The sequence below is a fragment of the Microcebus murinus genome, chromosome 14 (assembly GCF_040939455.1).
Source record: "Microcebus murinus isolate Inina chromosome 14, M.murinus_Inina_mat1.0, whole genome shotgun sequence".
Lineage (NCBI taxonomy): Eukaryota > Metazoa > Chordata > Mammalia > Primates > Cheirogaleidae > Microcebus > Microcebus murinus.
Genome location: NC_134117.1, coordinates 29079359 through 29095421, shown reverse-complemented (window position 1 = coordinate 29095421; position 16063 = coordinate 29079359). Strand labels below are relative to the sequence as shown.

Below are 16063 nucleotides of genomic sequence, written 5' to 3'. Positions count from 1 at the left end.
GAGGTGATAAATTAGGTTTGGAGGGAACCAGAATGAAACCAGATTGGGGGTTTATTTTGGTGTTCCTGATCTAACAACAGAATGGAATTTCTTAATTTCCAATTATTATATTTTTTTTAGATTCTGAGAAACTCAGATTTACTCACGATACTCAAAGAATTTCACAACTTACCACACATTATCCCCAAGGCTGTGCTAAATACCGCCATATATCCAAAGTAAAATGATGTTTGAAATAAGCCATACATCCTGAAATAAAACAAAATAACCACATATAGTATATCCATTTTTACTTTCCATTTAAAGCCTTAAATTTTAGTATTTAAAGGACAAATTTAGTAAAATGAGAGAATATCTCTACTTACTTCGTTTTGAAAAAATAGTAGTAAAAGGAATACATGTAAACATAGATTGCAGTTGATGCAGCAGAAAGAAAGCTTGTCCATTGCCTGGGGGAAAGAAAAGATAACCCTTTTGAATGCATGGCACTGAAATAAAGATTTTAAATCAAAATATTTGATAAAAACATCTTTTAAAATTCTACATATTTAAAAAACAAATGCATGTACATGGTACTTAAATGTATCAACAAAAAGAGAGTCTAAGAATTGGAAGGAAAGATGCTGAATTTTGTCAGATTCTCTATTATAAGTGACCTTAAATACACCATTTCCTTTTTCAGACTTAAGTCCCCTGTGTTTAAAATGGAGTAGTGCTTTGTAAAAATATTTCCCTACCAAGCAATTTGTAAAAATATTTCTAACATAGTACCCCCCCATTGATACGAAAAATTTGACTGATATTATTTTTCCTCTAAAATCTTTATTTTTATAACTGAAAAAAAAATCCCTATACTATTTTAAGTAGCAACACTTTTTAATACAGATCTTTTACTCCTCTTGATAGACTTCAAAGCAAATCTTATTTTAAAATTTTATGGACCCCAAAGTTCCTTCCCACAAATACGTACTTACCACCTATAATCTTCTGCATTTAGTAGGAAATATGTGCACACGATGGTCACGCAAACAGTCACGATGCACAGGATCACCAGCACCAGCATCATGAAGCCATAGACATAATAGATCTTGTATGCCCAGAAAGACGTGAAGATGAAATACCTAAATAAGATGCAATAAAGGCAGATGTTTCTAGTCTTTATCCTTGAAGCTCACTCTGCTCTTGCTTACATCTTACATTTTTATTCCCACTATTGTCTCACTTGAATCTCAATATTTTTCTCTCAAGTAACTTCCAACAGTTTCCTTTACCCTTTCTCATCTATTAAATCCTCTAAAATTCTCTCAAAAAATATTTTCTAGGATAATTTTTCAAGAACAGATTCTTCAGTAGGGCATTCACCTCTAAGCAAACTGAGTAAATTAGAAGCTTAAAGGAGTAAAATATAGAAAAGAACAAATGAAAATAGCTGAAAATCCATATTTGTAAAAGTCAATCCCTTATTCTTTCATTATTTTGTAGATACAACACTAGTCAAGCAATGTATTTGGTATTTTATAAAACACCCTATTAAATAGAAAAGTAAGTTTGATAGAGCAATAATGTATAAAATTCAGAAAAGAAGGTAATTAGGAAAGCCTAAAGAAGATTCACACTGTCTTCAGAGTATAGTGAAGAGCATTAAGATTTTTCATTAAGAAAAAGACAATTTACCCTAAATCTGTTACTAAGTCATCATTAAGTTATACCAGAGCCTTTTTGCCTTTTTTTTTGTTCACTTCTGCTTGTTAATTCATTTATTTATCATTCATTCTTTCAACGAATATTTACCAAGCCCCTACCACATATCAGGAAAGCAGTGAGAACAAACTGAAGACAATAAAGTCTCTATTCTCAAGAAGATTACTGGCTGGTGGGGAAACACAGTAAAGGGTCATGATATGCTGTGATATGTCACCAAGGCACTTAAGAGGGGCAACTTCCTGTTTTGGCTGGATGTAGCTTTGGGGAGAAGGTATTGAGAACAATCAGATAAGGCATGTGGGGGGTGAGGGGAGCTACAAGAATGTTTCAGGAACAGGAACAGCAAAGGTTAGCAAATAAGGGAATTCACTGCATTTTGAAAAACTCAAAGTAATTCAATATGGCTAGTACTTTATATGAAGGGGCAAGAACTAAGATATCATGTTGAAGAAGTGAATAGGACAGTTCTTATTACTACAAAGGTCTTTAATGATCACATTATGAAGTTGGGACCTCACTTCAATAAAAATCAGAAGTCTTTAGCAAAGAAGTGACATAATCAGACTGATAACTTAAAAAGATCACTTTGGTTACCAGGAGGAGAATGAGTCTGAGGGTGATCAAAACAGAAGAGAAGTTAAAGAAACAACAGAGTAGCTATCTATGTGTGGAGTACAGTGCCTGAGAGAGCAGGAAGAGATGTGATCCAGAAGTACTGGTTAAGGGCAGAAGGCAAAAAGCAGTCACAGGTGAGTCAGGGTGAGGACACAAAGCAAAGTCAGACTGGAACTATAGAAGTTCCTGAACTGGCTTTGTTAATCCATGAGTTAGTTACACAGTGACACACACTCCAATCCCTCTCTAAGGTACTAATGCCCACAGCACACTTGGAGCTGGTAGGTGACAACTATGAGTTGGCCCATATCTACTTAGGTCAGTTGTACTTGTTAGTGTACTTACACTACATTGACTAAATTAAATGTTATATAAACAAATAAACATGGGCACAAAAAGGATGTGTGGTCTCTATGAAAATTATGTTGAATGCTTTGGAAAGATTTGATAAGGGTGAGTTGCTAAAAAAAAGTTATAAAATTAGATATGGGTGAGATGGTCATAAAAGCCTGGGGGACAAATGTACAAATCTAGAAGGATTCTGTACTGAGAATGCTTCAGACAGGTCTTTATGTTCTTGCTCCATTTAAATTGGCCTTAAATGGTTAGAAAACACAGAAGCTGTATTATGAATGTCAAAGGAAAAACGATGGAAACTCCAATCAGTAGATACAAATCAAAGACAAGACTTTGGCTCTGTATTAAAAAAAAAAAAAAAAAAAATCAGGCCAGGCACAGTAGCTCATGCCTGTAATCCCAGGACTTTGGAAGGATCACCTGAGACCAGAAGTTCAAGATGAGCCTGGGCAACATAGCAAGACCTGTCTCTACAAAAAATTTAAAAAACAAAATTGGCCAGGAAGGGACTGTACAAGCCTGTAGTCCCAGCTACTCAGGAGGCTGAGGCAGGAAGATCACTTGAGCACAGGAATTTGAGGTTACAGTGAGCTGTGATCACGCCACTGCACTCCGGCCTGGGTGGCAGAGAAAGACCCCGTCTCTAAAAAAATAAAAATATATTAGTGAAGGGTGTATATTTAGTTGTTTTAAAATAAAATATTATGTATCATTTTAAATAATTCCCTTACATGAGCCAACTTCTTCATTAATTAACTACCAATCCAATCATGTCTAGTAAGGAGGCTCCTACTGTACAGAAGAGAATCAGCAGTGGGGCATCTAGAAACATGTAAGGTACTTTGAGTTGTCACAATGATTGGCATTTTGGTGCAGGAGCCAAGGGTGTATGACTGCAGTACTTGAGAAAGTCCTATACAAAGAATTGTCTTGCCTAAAATAACCAGAGCATTCCCATCGAGGGACACTGGGACACCAGCTGAGAAAAGAAAGGCTTATATTTTGCAGAGGTGACAAAGGATGCAGATATAAAGCATGCTGAGTGGGCACAAGATGGCATACCTCCCACCCACACACACGTACACAATTCCCAGCACTCTTGCAGGCCTCTGTCGAAGGAACCTAGGAATGACTACACATCAAAAGATGTCAGGGCCTAGACTGACTAGTAGGTAATGGTTTACCTAGTTCCTTAGGTCCTCAGAAATATTCAATACCATAAAACCCATTAATTCCTCACATCATGCATATGGTCAAAGGCTAGTCTACCATTCTAGCATATATATGTTTTTAATTTCTAAGATCTTCTGTTAGGTGAAAGAGGTCTAGAATATAATATAAGAAAGTATAAATTTCACCTGAATATTTGAGAATAGAGCAGACAACTACCTTTATGTAGTCTATGTAAATGCCTTTCTGGAAGCCATAGAATTAACAGACTATCCCTATTAGATGTTTTCCCATCTGATGATTCTATATGTACCCTAACTCCTAAATTCTCTTATTACAATCAAATCTCTCAAAACATAAATACATTATTAAAAAACTTACATTTCAATAAAGATTGAGCCAAATGGTAAAATTCCTCCCAGGCAAACAATAACTGCAGGCTCCATGAACCTGAAAAATATTAAAATTAATAGTAAACTTCTAATATGATTTTCATATTATATAAATCCTGATAATAGAAAGCAGATGCTTGATACTTAAAAATCACCTCTAAAGAGTAGAAACAAACCAGTAAAAAGAAAAGCCAGAACCCAAAGAGGTTCAATACACAGGTAGGACTTCAAATTATCCATAGGTTATAATGAATATTCTTTCCAGCATTAAAGGCCAAAACAAGTATTTGAGGAACAAAAATTATTGCCATCAGCAGAACTCAAGAAAGACTCTTAAGGATTTACTCCTGTTCTACCACCCTCAATAACTTTTAAGAACTCTATAAGGCATTTATTCACAGAAAGCCAAAGGGAAAGAAAATGAGAGTCTTGAGACCCCTATCTGAAATAATGTTTCCCAAATTATGGCCCTGCCATCTCTTTGCTCTCTCTCTCCTTGGCTCTGTAATTTCTTTTCCTACAAATTATACAATTAAGGTATATGTTCTGATTTATAATGAGGCTAAAGAAAGAATTAAAAATAAAATTCAACCTTCATTAATTCACTAAACAAGCCTTTACTGACTGCAATTGACAATTCTCCACTTGGATGTCTTCTCTCATCTCCTACTTGTCTTCCTACAAGCTTTGGCTCAAGTTTTCTCGCTTAAAAGCCTTCCCTGAGTCTCCCAGGAAGAGGTGGGTCTTTCCCCCATTCTCTCACTGCTTCTTGAACTTTCCACTGCAGCACTTACCACACTATATTGTAACTGTCCAATTACATGTATGTAACTGTCCAGTTACAATATATACAATTACATATGTGCACACACATGTACAGTTACAATATATACAATTACATATATGTACTCACGCACATGTGTGTGTGTCTGTGTATCAGACTTCACTAGATTATAAACCCTAGAAGGCAGAGCTATTCATCTAGGTATTCCCATTGTCTATCATAATATCTGGCACAGAAAAGATACTAAACTAATATCTCTGGAATGAACAAACTAAAAAACTGAGTTGAGAGTTGAAAAAAGTAACTTAAAAATATTTAATCTAATCTCCTTTCCTGTTTTATAGGAAGCCAAGACCCACAGAGGTTAAAAGTGACTTGTCCAAGGTGACACAGTCCATGATAGCCAAATCTAGAATTCAGATTTAGGTTTCCATGTGATTATATCCCCCCAAATGAAGACATATATGAACTTTCCTATACCTAAATGTGTGTGACCCATCTCTGATGAGGAAGGTTATGTGTGGTTCCCTCCTCCCCTTCATAAGCCCTGGTGACTTAGAAGAACTTTTGAGACTTCTGACTATGCTTGTTCTTTAACCTCACCTTCCCCAGTAATAGGTGTGAACATCAGGACATTGACAGGCCCTAACGGTCTAACATGGATTTAGGAAAAAAATAATTTACTTTAAAGAATGTATACAAAAGTTCTAGACAAAGTCTCTTATAAACACCAATCTAAGGAAAGAAAAGAACATGGCCAATTCCTAAGACAAGAACAGATCACTCTACAAATAGGTGATAAAGAACAAATGTAGACTAGCATAAAGCAGCACTAATATTCAATTTACTAATTTTAAGCAAAATGTAAGTTTACGTTTTGCTCAAATCTGCATTATAACAATAACATAAAAATATTAATTACATTATTTTATGTTCAAAATTTGAAAAAATAAAAATCATCTCAAATTAAAAATCCATCAAGAATCAAAATTTCAAATCTAACTGGTCAAATGAACTATAAACTTATATTTATAATATTGTCATAGAGGCACCTCTTTAACTGTTAAACAAAAATATGTGTATCCTTTGTCAGGATTAATCTTGGATCCTGGGAGGTCCTCAAGAATACATTCTGTGCATAAAATGTAACAGGCATGAATTTGAGAGATTCTATACTATTCCCAACTGAAGATGAAGAATATAACAATAAATTATAATTGGTCTCAAACCCTAATTCACCTGTCAATTAGTAGGATGTATCTGGCTATATATCTATTGGTTAGAATCAAACATTTAGAAATGTAGTAAATATTTCAGGTTTTGCAGGTGATATGATCTCTGACATAACTACTAATCTGTCAATCCTGATGCTATAGTGTAAAAGCAGCCACAGATAAATGTAAATAAATGGGTGTGCTGAGCTCCAACGAAATTTTATTTACAATGGGCAGATTTGGCCTGCAGGCTTAATAAAACTGTTGCAGCTTTAGTCCCCAGCCCCACCCACCTCTATACACCAAGGTTCTTATCATAGCACCTGACCTATCTGTAAGTAGCACAACATTCAGAAAGTGAAATAAGGATGTAATTTATGACTATTAATAATAATGTAGGATAAAGGAAAAATTAAAATGAACAAATTCTTAAGCTCAAACCTAGGAGTCATTCTTATCAATATACACCAATTTTAAAGTTACAATAGCCTTAAGAACTCATATATTATGAGAAACAATCACAAGATTTAGCATTCTCTTTACCATTTTTTCTCCGGTATAGGACGAGGCACAGCATTGACACGACAAGGAAAGTTGGGCTGACCTGACAGATTTCGGCCAAGTATTGTACCAACAAGATTTAGAGGAAGAATAACAAAAAAACAGATGCAACAAACAGCCACCTGTAAATTAAGTAAAAATGTGATTACTTGGAGAATAACATTAATAAAAACAAAAAAAAGGGACACAAAGATTTAAACACAATTTGATCACAAAAGAAAATGTTTACATTCAATATGGACTAAAATTATGCAATATGAAAAACCATGTGCTTTAAAATATACAAATTGAACTAATACAAATTGAACTGTTTCCTATCTATTTTAGTTGCCCTGTTTTTCCTAGTCTTCCATACTGTCTCTGTTATAGTCCTTTTTTCTCTTCCTGTACTTTCAGCTGTCATGCTTTTAACATCTATCTTTTATCTTTCATCATTATAACCAACTTATTTATTTGGCTATACTTTTTTTTTTTTAATTTGGCTATACTTTCTTGCATTCCTAACATGCACAAGGAGCTTTATATGTATTATTTCCCTATTTTACAGGCGAAGAAAATAAGACTCAGAAAGGCTAAGTAACTTCTCATGATCGCACAGCTAGTAGTCAGCCAGACTAAAATTTCAATTCATGATCTTTTTTCCTTCTCTACACTGCCTTGGAATCCTAACAATAGAAGCATATCTCTACCTACCTATGTGTCATTACTAAAACAGTACAAATATTGTTCTGCCTATTAGTAATTCAAAGTCTAAAATTACAGAGAAGACCATAAAGAGATTCTAGAACCAAAGTCACCAATCAGAAAAATATTTATTTTTGATTAATTTATTTTTTTGGTAAAATCTGAGTAAACAATGACACACATTCACGCTTTTCTGGCCAGCATCTAGTTATGTTTCCTTCACTCAGAACTTCTGTAAAATGGGGAACTAAATCACCTCTAAGATCTCTTTTCATTATACGCTTTGGGGTTCTAAAAGAAAATAAAAGTGAGAGAAAAGCTGAATGAAACTTGTAAAGACACTGAGAGAAAATGATAGCATGAGAAGAACCTCTTTTAAAGCAATATTAGTAAAAACTATCTCTTCATTTCATCCTCTGTGTGTGTGTTGTGTGTGTTTTTAACCAAGCCAATAGGTATCATTGTCTTCCTTTCAGATAAAACGTAAATGTGTGAGAGTTATGAGAGTTGTAATCCCATTTTAAAGATCAGACTTAAGGAAACTCAATTTATTTGTGTCTCAGTTTAGGCCTATGAATTTATGCTCATATAATTATTATGTAAAATATCAAAAATGAGCAGATGTCTTTAAGCTCTACATATAATATACTCTGAATTATATATGTCTCATACATTAAAGGAGAAATTCTCAATTTCTGCTTTTGATTGTTTTCTTAATTACTAGAAGACTAATAAACCATAACACATTATAATTAAGACCTATGTATTTTTCCCTGAATTTGCCAGAACTCTAATTTCAAATAAAAATTTAATAGAAACTGAAGAAAACATCTTTCTGTGGCAACACATGGTTTTCAAACTGTTCCACAGAACTTTCAGGTCCTGCTCAAGAGCTTCAGGAATTCCACAAGTATTTGATTTGAATATTCTTTTGAAAATAGTTTTTTAAAAATATTTCAACTGCAATAAAAATACACAGATTCCAATGAGTTCTATACCAAATATCAATACACTATGGATACCACAGACAGGTTAACTCATTTTCATGCAAACTTCAGAATACAGTTTCTCCTGCTATCTTTGTGAATACAGTTGAACTGAATGAAATGTGTCATTGATTAGGAAGATTGGTAATGCTACATGGGTTCTTTTGTTCTACCTTCACTTTCCCCTATCCCAATTCAGGCCTACAACATATTTACTTACTAAAAGTTGTGCAAGCAAAGGTACCAGTATAGCACATGTGTGTCATAGGCAATTGAGTGGCCAGTGAAATAAGGGCACATCTTGCCTTCTGCACCCTTAACAGCCAATTAAGGAACCCATACTCTCATCAAGATATTATCAACTATTTAGCATTTATTTAAAAATGTTTCCCTTTTCTTGTCTGATTATTTTATATATGATTTAAAAAATAAGAGCAGTTCATCAGAAATTGTTAGTGATTAAACTGTGAAACCAATTCCCTACTCCTTTATGTTCAAGTTCTGGATGAATTTACTTGAAGAATACTCTTAAATTGCAAGACAGGCTATTAAAAAAAATCACATGGAACTAACTCTTTTGTGAAGTCAGGATTTTCCTCAATACTGATATTCAACCAGATAAACTGGTTGCTGAAGAAGGTATAACTATTATTCATATCCCTTGATATTCATCACAACTTTATTGCTCTCATTAAATGTAAAATGTTAAAACATTGAATTGCAAAATATATGTACACTAACAGAATCATGCTTTTATCTGTTTTCTATGTTTGACATCCAGATTAAGGTTTCATTTTAAAATGAAATGTAGCAACCAAGAGTGTCTAATACACTGGAGAAAACCCTGGAATGTAAACTAATAGAAGGCTCTCCCCTAGCCACTATTCATGGACCAGAGGAGAATGCAGGCAGTGGGGAGACGACAGACTTTCTCCATGTTGAGGGCCTCCCTGATCCATAACACGTCAGGAACAAGTGTTGCCTGTCAGTACTTAACACCCCAAAAATCTACCAACTGGTCAACTTTTCTCAATCTTATTCATAAACCAAGAATGTGGCTACTACTTATTCTATCTTTGCTTCCAGACTGGCCTTTTAGAAAATCTGTGGTATGAATGGAATGGAAAGGGAAAAAGTAGCCTAAGATGGGCTATTCTGGAATGCTAATGGGCAAGAATTTTTTTAGGATAATAGGTGGTAATTGTAAGGTGATTCTTAGGAAATATATCATCCTGTCAGCCATTATGTTTAAGTATTTCTTCAACACCTGCTTATAGCAGATAATTTCTACTATCCCTTTTTAAACTCACACATTTTATGACTTTACATCTATTATTAAAAAGTATTCAGCCTCAATTCAAGCATTTCAACAACTGGATATACTAATCAGGGCATGGCTAACTCAAATACAAATGCATCTAAGAAGCCTATCTAATTTATCCAGATATTTTCAACATATTAATATATAACCTACCCTTCTATTTCTATTGGGTACTGTAGTACTATAGTAGAAAAAACACTGATTCTATGTACCTAGCATTATCTTGATAGCAAAACCAGCAAAAAAGACACTATAAGAAAACTACAGACCAGTATCTCTTATAAACATAGATGCAAAACAACAAATTTTAGCAATGGGATCCAAAAATATGTAAAATGGATAATACATCATGACAAAATAATGTTCATCAAAGGAATGCAAGACTGATTTAAGATTAGAAAATCAATCAATGCTATTCACCATATTAATCAGACTAAAAAAGAAAAATCATAGATCATGTGAAAAGACGCAGAAAAACGCATTCCAAGAACCAACATTCATTCCAATTAAAAAAAAATTCAGCAAACTACAAATAGAAGGGAATTTTATCAATCTGATGAAGGGCATCTACAAAAAAAACCCTACAGGTAACGTTTTACTTAATGGCATAAGATTAAAATGCTTTCCTCCCAAGATTAAGAACAAGGCAAAGAAAATGTCTGCTGTCACCACTTCTATTCAACATTGAATGACGTTTTAGCCAATACAATAAGGAAATAAAAAGCATACAGATTAGAAAGGAGAGTAAAACTGCCTTTATTCACAGATAATTTGATAATCTATGTTTTAAAAAATTCTATGTAAAAAATCTATAATTAAACAGCTAGAATAAGTGGATTTAGCAAGGTTGTAGGATGCAAAGCCAATATCTAAAACTTAATTGTTTTTCTATACACAGTTGACCCTGAACAACCCAGGTTTGAACTGCGCAAATCCACTTCTACTTGAATTTTCTTCTGCCTACGCCACCCCTAAGACAGCAAGACTGATTCCTCCTCTTCTTCAGCCTACTCAATGTGAAGACAATGAGGATGAAGATAATCCACTTCCACTTAATGAATAGTAAATATATTTTCTCTTCCTTACAATTTTCTTTTCTTCTTTTTTTAAGAGTGCAGTGGCTATTTACAGGTACAATTATAGGGCACTATAGCCTCAAACTCCTGGGTTCAAGTGATCCTCCTGCCTCAACCTCCCGAGCAGCTGGGACTATAAATGTGCCACCATGCCTGGCTAACTTTATGATTTTCTTAATAACATTTGCTTTTCTCTAGTTTACCTTCTTGTAAGAATACAGTATATAATACACATACAAATTATCATACAATGCTGGTGGGAATGTAGTATGTCAAAAAGCACTCTGGAAAAGTTTAGCAGTTTCTTGAACACTTAAACTATCATATGATTCATCCCATTCTACTCCTAGTTATTTATCCAAGAGAAATGAAAACATATGTCCATATAAAGACTCGTACATGAATACTCACAGCAGGTTGATTTGTAACAGCCAAAAACTACAAACAACCCAAATATGCATTATCAGTTAAAGGGATAAATAAATTGAAGGATTATATCCATGCAATAGAATGAATACTATTAAGCAATATAAAGAAACAAATTATTAATACATGCATCAATAAATCTCAAAATAATTTTTGTGAGTGAATAAAACAGACAAAAAAGAATACAAGATGTATGATTCCATTTAAAGGAAATTCTAGGTAATGCAAACTAAGCTATGTTAAGAGAGCAAACTGGTGGTTATGTAGGAATGGGAGAGGAAAATAAGAAGGGGAAGAGATGGGATGAATTATAGAGGCTTATAAAGTTCTGGATGTGATAAATATCTTCTTTTTCTTCAGTGTGGTAATGGTTTCACAAATGTATATATATGTTACAATTAATCAAAATGTACACTTTAAAACACACAATTTATCAGACCTCAATATATCTGTAAAAATAGACAATCAGAAAAGGGCAAAAAACATTCTCCAGAGGCTGCCCATTGTTCTCAGAAGAAAGCTAGGATTTTTTCTGATACAAAGGGGGAAAAGAGGTAAAAAAGAATAAAAACTCACCAGCACCAAAACAAAGAAAACAAGATTCTGAGCCAATTACTACAAAAGAGTCTTGGTTCTTTGATCTGTAAAATAAGGGTAATCTGGCCGGGCGTGGTGGCTCATGCCTGTAATCCTAGCTCTCTGGGAGGCCGAGGCGGGCGGATTGCTCAAGGTCAGGAGTTCAAAACCAGCCTGAGCAAGAGCGAGACCCCGTCTCTACTATAAATAGAAAGAAATTAATTGGCCAACTGATATGTATATAAAAAATTAGCCGGGCATGGTGGCACATGCCTGTAGTCCCAGCTACTCGGGAGGCTGAGGCAGAAGGATCGCTGGAGCCCAGGAGTTTGAGGTTGCTGTGAGCTAGCCTGACGCCACGGCACTCACTCTAGCCTGGACAACAAAGCGAGACTCTGTCTCAAAAAAAAAAAAAAAAAAAAAAAAAAAAAAAAAAAATAAGGGTAATCACACCACTAGCTCTATGTCTTTGGGTTCTTCTGAAAATCGGATGATATAATGGGTGTGAAAATGCTTTATAAAGTACAAAGTACTATGCAAATACATTATTATTGTCATGATCATTCATCTTGTTAGATTTGTCACATAATTTCAGTCAGTTAAAATCTTTTCAGATGCTCTCTATATCATTCCATATTACTACTAGTTTCCTCTCTGGTCTCATGTCCTTTTTCAGCAGACCACCAAATTTTTACCCAAGTTATTAATAATCATTTGAATAGGTCAGAGACAAGAATATCTGTCACATTCTACTAAAGGATAGTGTATGAAATACTATGGTCAACATCCTAATACTTTATAATTACTCAGTTACACATCTGCCTTATGATTATATATTATTATTCTAGCCATGTTTCCCAATCTTACCCAACAATATATAATATTTTACCTATACACCCTTTTGTTCTTCTGCTCTACTAAAACCTATGAAGAAGGCAAAATGAATTTGTTCTAGCATTTTTGCTTTAATGTAGCCATACTGTCTCCTAATGGTCATTACTTACTGTCATTTAAAAAATAAAATTTAAAATAACCCATTCTGAAACCTTGTGTCTCATCAAGTTCATGACATTTTGTAAGGTAGAACCCAATCCACTTTCTTCCTTTTCCTCCTGGAAAAGTAAATTTGCCTGTGTCCAGTTTTAAAATACTTCTGCTCTTATATAGTTGTTCAAACATTACTTTTCAGCATGATCTCTCAGCGTCTCTAAAAGACCATTTACATGATCTTGAAAGCAAGGAGACTTTCGACTAAGGTAGCCGGGTACTCCTGTACGACCAATCGCCTTACCTATCTTAGGTCTCACTTCTCTCTTATCGGGGTATTTTCCCCCTTACTTTCCTTGTTTGAAGTTTATTTTATTTGATGAAAAATAAAAAGAAGAATGGGATGGAACCATTCTTCTTTTACTTTGTTACATCACTGATCCCATGTAATGAGCCTTTGGTCTTCCTGTGAAAATATCTTTACAAAATCCTTTTTTTTTGCCTTACTTAGCATTTGTCAATAGTTCAGCCTAGGTAATGGAGTTCTCTAACACAATTTTTTATAGATCTTTATTATTTTGTCACACTTGTATACTGAGAACATAATATTGCAGGAGCCTGCTAAGTATGAACAGTTAGTTTTTCATTCACTAATGGTCAATTTTATAAATCTTCTCTTGTTCAGCATAGTTTAATATTATACTCTAATTATTAGCAATATTTAATTATCTAAAGGCAATTACATTGAATGTTAACATTTAAAACTCCATTTATAAAGTGCTAAAGTGTATAATTTTAGTGAGACAAAGCAACTTTGAAGTACCATTTTCAACAATATAAAATTCAGAACTTTCTGAGAAAGATTATAATAGTATCAGAATTTTAATTTTTAAAGCACTATGAAAATAATTCATTCAGCAGATGATATTTAAGAAGTAAACTTGACTCACTATATGTATTTTCTGATGGCCTGGAACTACTATGAAGCAAATTCTTTCCAGTCTGATGTAATTAATTATTTTCTCCTTTCCTAGCCACTATTACTTACTTTGGCTTGAAAAAAGAAATTCAATTTTGAAGCAAGTTTCAAAATATTCCTAGATAAAAAGTATTAAATATTTAATTAAAAAGTATATTCAACGTGTCTTTGAAAAATCTGGACTGTAAAACAAGCAGTTATCTGGAATTTCTGTGTAACCATTTGATAACTCCCATATAATAGAAAGAAAACCCAAATAAGATTAAAACTCAGAAAGAGATGTGGGTTCTAGTTGCAATTCGACCATTAGCTATCTGTATGACCCTGACCAAGTTATTTAGCTCTTCTAAAACCAGTAATCACCCTGTAACTTTCATACATGTGTATATGTATATGCATGTGTGCACAAGTATACATCAAGACTGCAGGCTAGCCTAGGCCTAAACCTGTTTCTAGTAAAAAGGTAGTAACAGAAAGAACTGGGAGACTGTGGGTTAACTCTGTAAAGCACCATTATATCTGTATTCTAGTTTTAATATATTTAAATAATTTAAAACATTTCAAAATTACACATAAGATATGTGAAAGGATTTTAATATGTATAGCAACAAATATTATTAGTATTAATATAAATGCTTAGTGAGGTTCTAAAAATAATGTGTTAATAAAAAAGGTATTATAGAGAAGCTTTACTTCCCACCACTACACTCACCTATCACCTTAAAACACCTATGTTTCTTGATGTGTCATTATTCTTTCTCTAAAATATATTCACCAGTCCCTACCAGCTCTGATATAAAGCTATAGTGCTCTCTTTTGTCATATTTAAATTCAGCCTTTCACTTTACTGAGTTACAGAATCAAGAAAAAAAGAGCAACTCTAGGTCTAAACTTAAGCAAAATTTATGGAGGTAACAATAGTTTTCTCCTCACCTAACTTTCCAGGACTGAGTAGGGACTGGCTAAAACTATCAAAACACCTAATAAGAAGTACTTTGGGTAGGCTGCAGGACTCATATCAGAATGTTTATACTTATTCAGTTTAAAGATTCAAACAACTTACCATTGTTCCAAAAGGAATGGCTCTTGAAGCATGGTAATAAATGGCTATAAAATTGATGAAAAAGGCAGTGCCACACACCATAGCTGGGATAAGGAATGCCCCAATAAACATCTGCTTTATCCATCTCCTTCCTGACAGAAAAAGGAAACTATGAAAACCAGAGCTAGATAGACACGCATGTATTAATGTTTAAAATGTAATTATATAGTACCAAATTATTTAAGATTTTAATGCAGAGATCATGAAATTCTCTCTCAGCAATGAGAACTATAGATTTATAAGTTTTACTATTTCTTTGTACCTCTCTGTACTGTCAACATTCTATACAATGAATATTTCATTATTTAAATAATCAAGGGAAGAAATTTTTTAACTATATAATCAAAAATATTAAATCATGCTCATATCGACCAGGAAAGCAACAAGGAGCTGTCTTTCTAGTAACAGCAGGGTATACAAGCCAGCAGACAACATCTTCATATAGCTTAGGAACAGAGTGTAAATATTTAATATTGGAGCACTATTAAAGTTCAACTCCATAAACATAAGCAACGGAACCAAATAGGAAATGCTACAGGAAAGACAAGCAATACCCTCAGTGTTGTTTTCTTATATATAAAGTTCTTTCTAAACAACTGTCTCAGAGAATTACTACCCCAAATTGTAACATTCCTCCAGAAAAACTCATTGATTCTGAGCTTTCTCCTCTATTTCATTTCTTTTTCAGGTAGGTTTCAAAAATCTCTCTTTTTCAACTAATAATGGCAACTAATTAAAATTAAGTATTTCTTCTATTCAATTCCAATAACTTCCTAGAATTTTCTTTTCCTGTACTTTCCATTATCTTCTCAGATTCACACATGTATTAACAAAACTTCTTTCCAACTCTATTTCTCCCTTCCCTCGAACAGTCAAAAAGAATTCCACACACATTCCACTGCATACAAGTAGTAGCCCAGGCATCTGCATTGTGGTGCTTTCTATTGCTCCCCACACCCTTGGAGACTCCGGTTAAGTTCCAGACTACTGCTAGCTTCAAATTGCGCCTAGAGTATTATTCAGTGCACTGAGGACAGTGTGAAGACCCTGAGCTTCACTGTAGTTCAAATCCTAAGATAACCTAAAAATTCTTGATTCCCTGGGTAGACATCTCTAAATTAATCTGGTT

General features: G+C 33.9%; 1 protein-coding gene across 1 annotated transcript in view; it reads right to left on the bottom strand.

Moving 5' to 3' along the window:
* TM9SF3 (transmembrane 9 superfamily member 3) overlaps positions 1–16063 on the bottom strand; it is a 60387-nt gene that overhangs the window by 9356 nt on the left and 34968 nt on the right. The window contains exons 9-14 of the mRNA XM_012767302.2: positions 14896–15026; positions 6780–6919; positions 4228–4296; positions 975–1121; positions 366–449; positions 173–249 (exon numbers count right to left, since the gene is read on the bottom strand). Coding sequence (XP_012622756.1) covers positions 173–249; positions 366–449; positions 975–1121; positions 4228–4296; positions 6780–6919; positions 14896–15026 — 648 coding nt within the window. The remainder of the gene's footprint in view (positions 1–172; positions 250–365; positions 450–974; positions 1122–4227; positions 4297–6779; positions 6920–14895; positions 15027–16063) is intronic.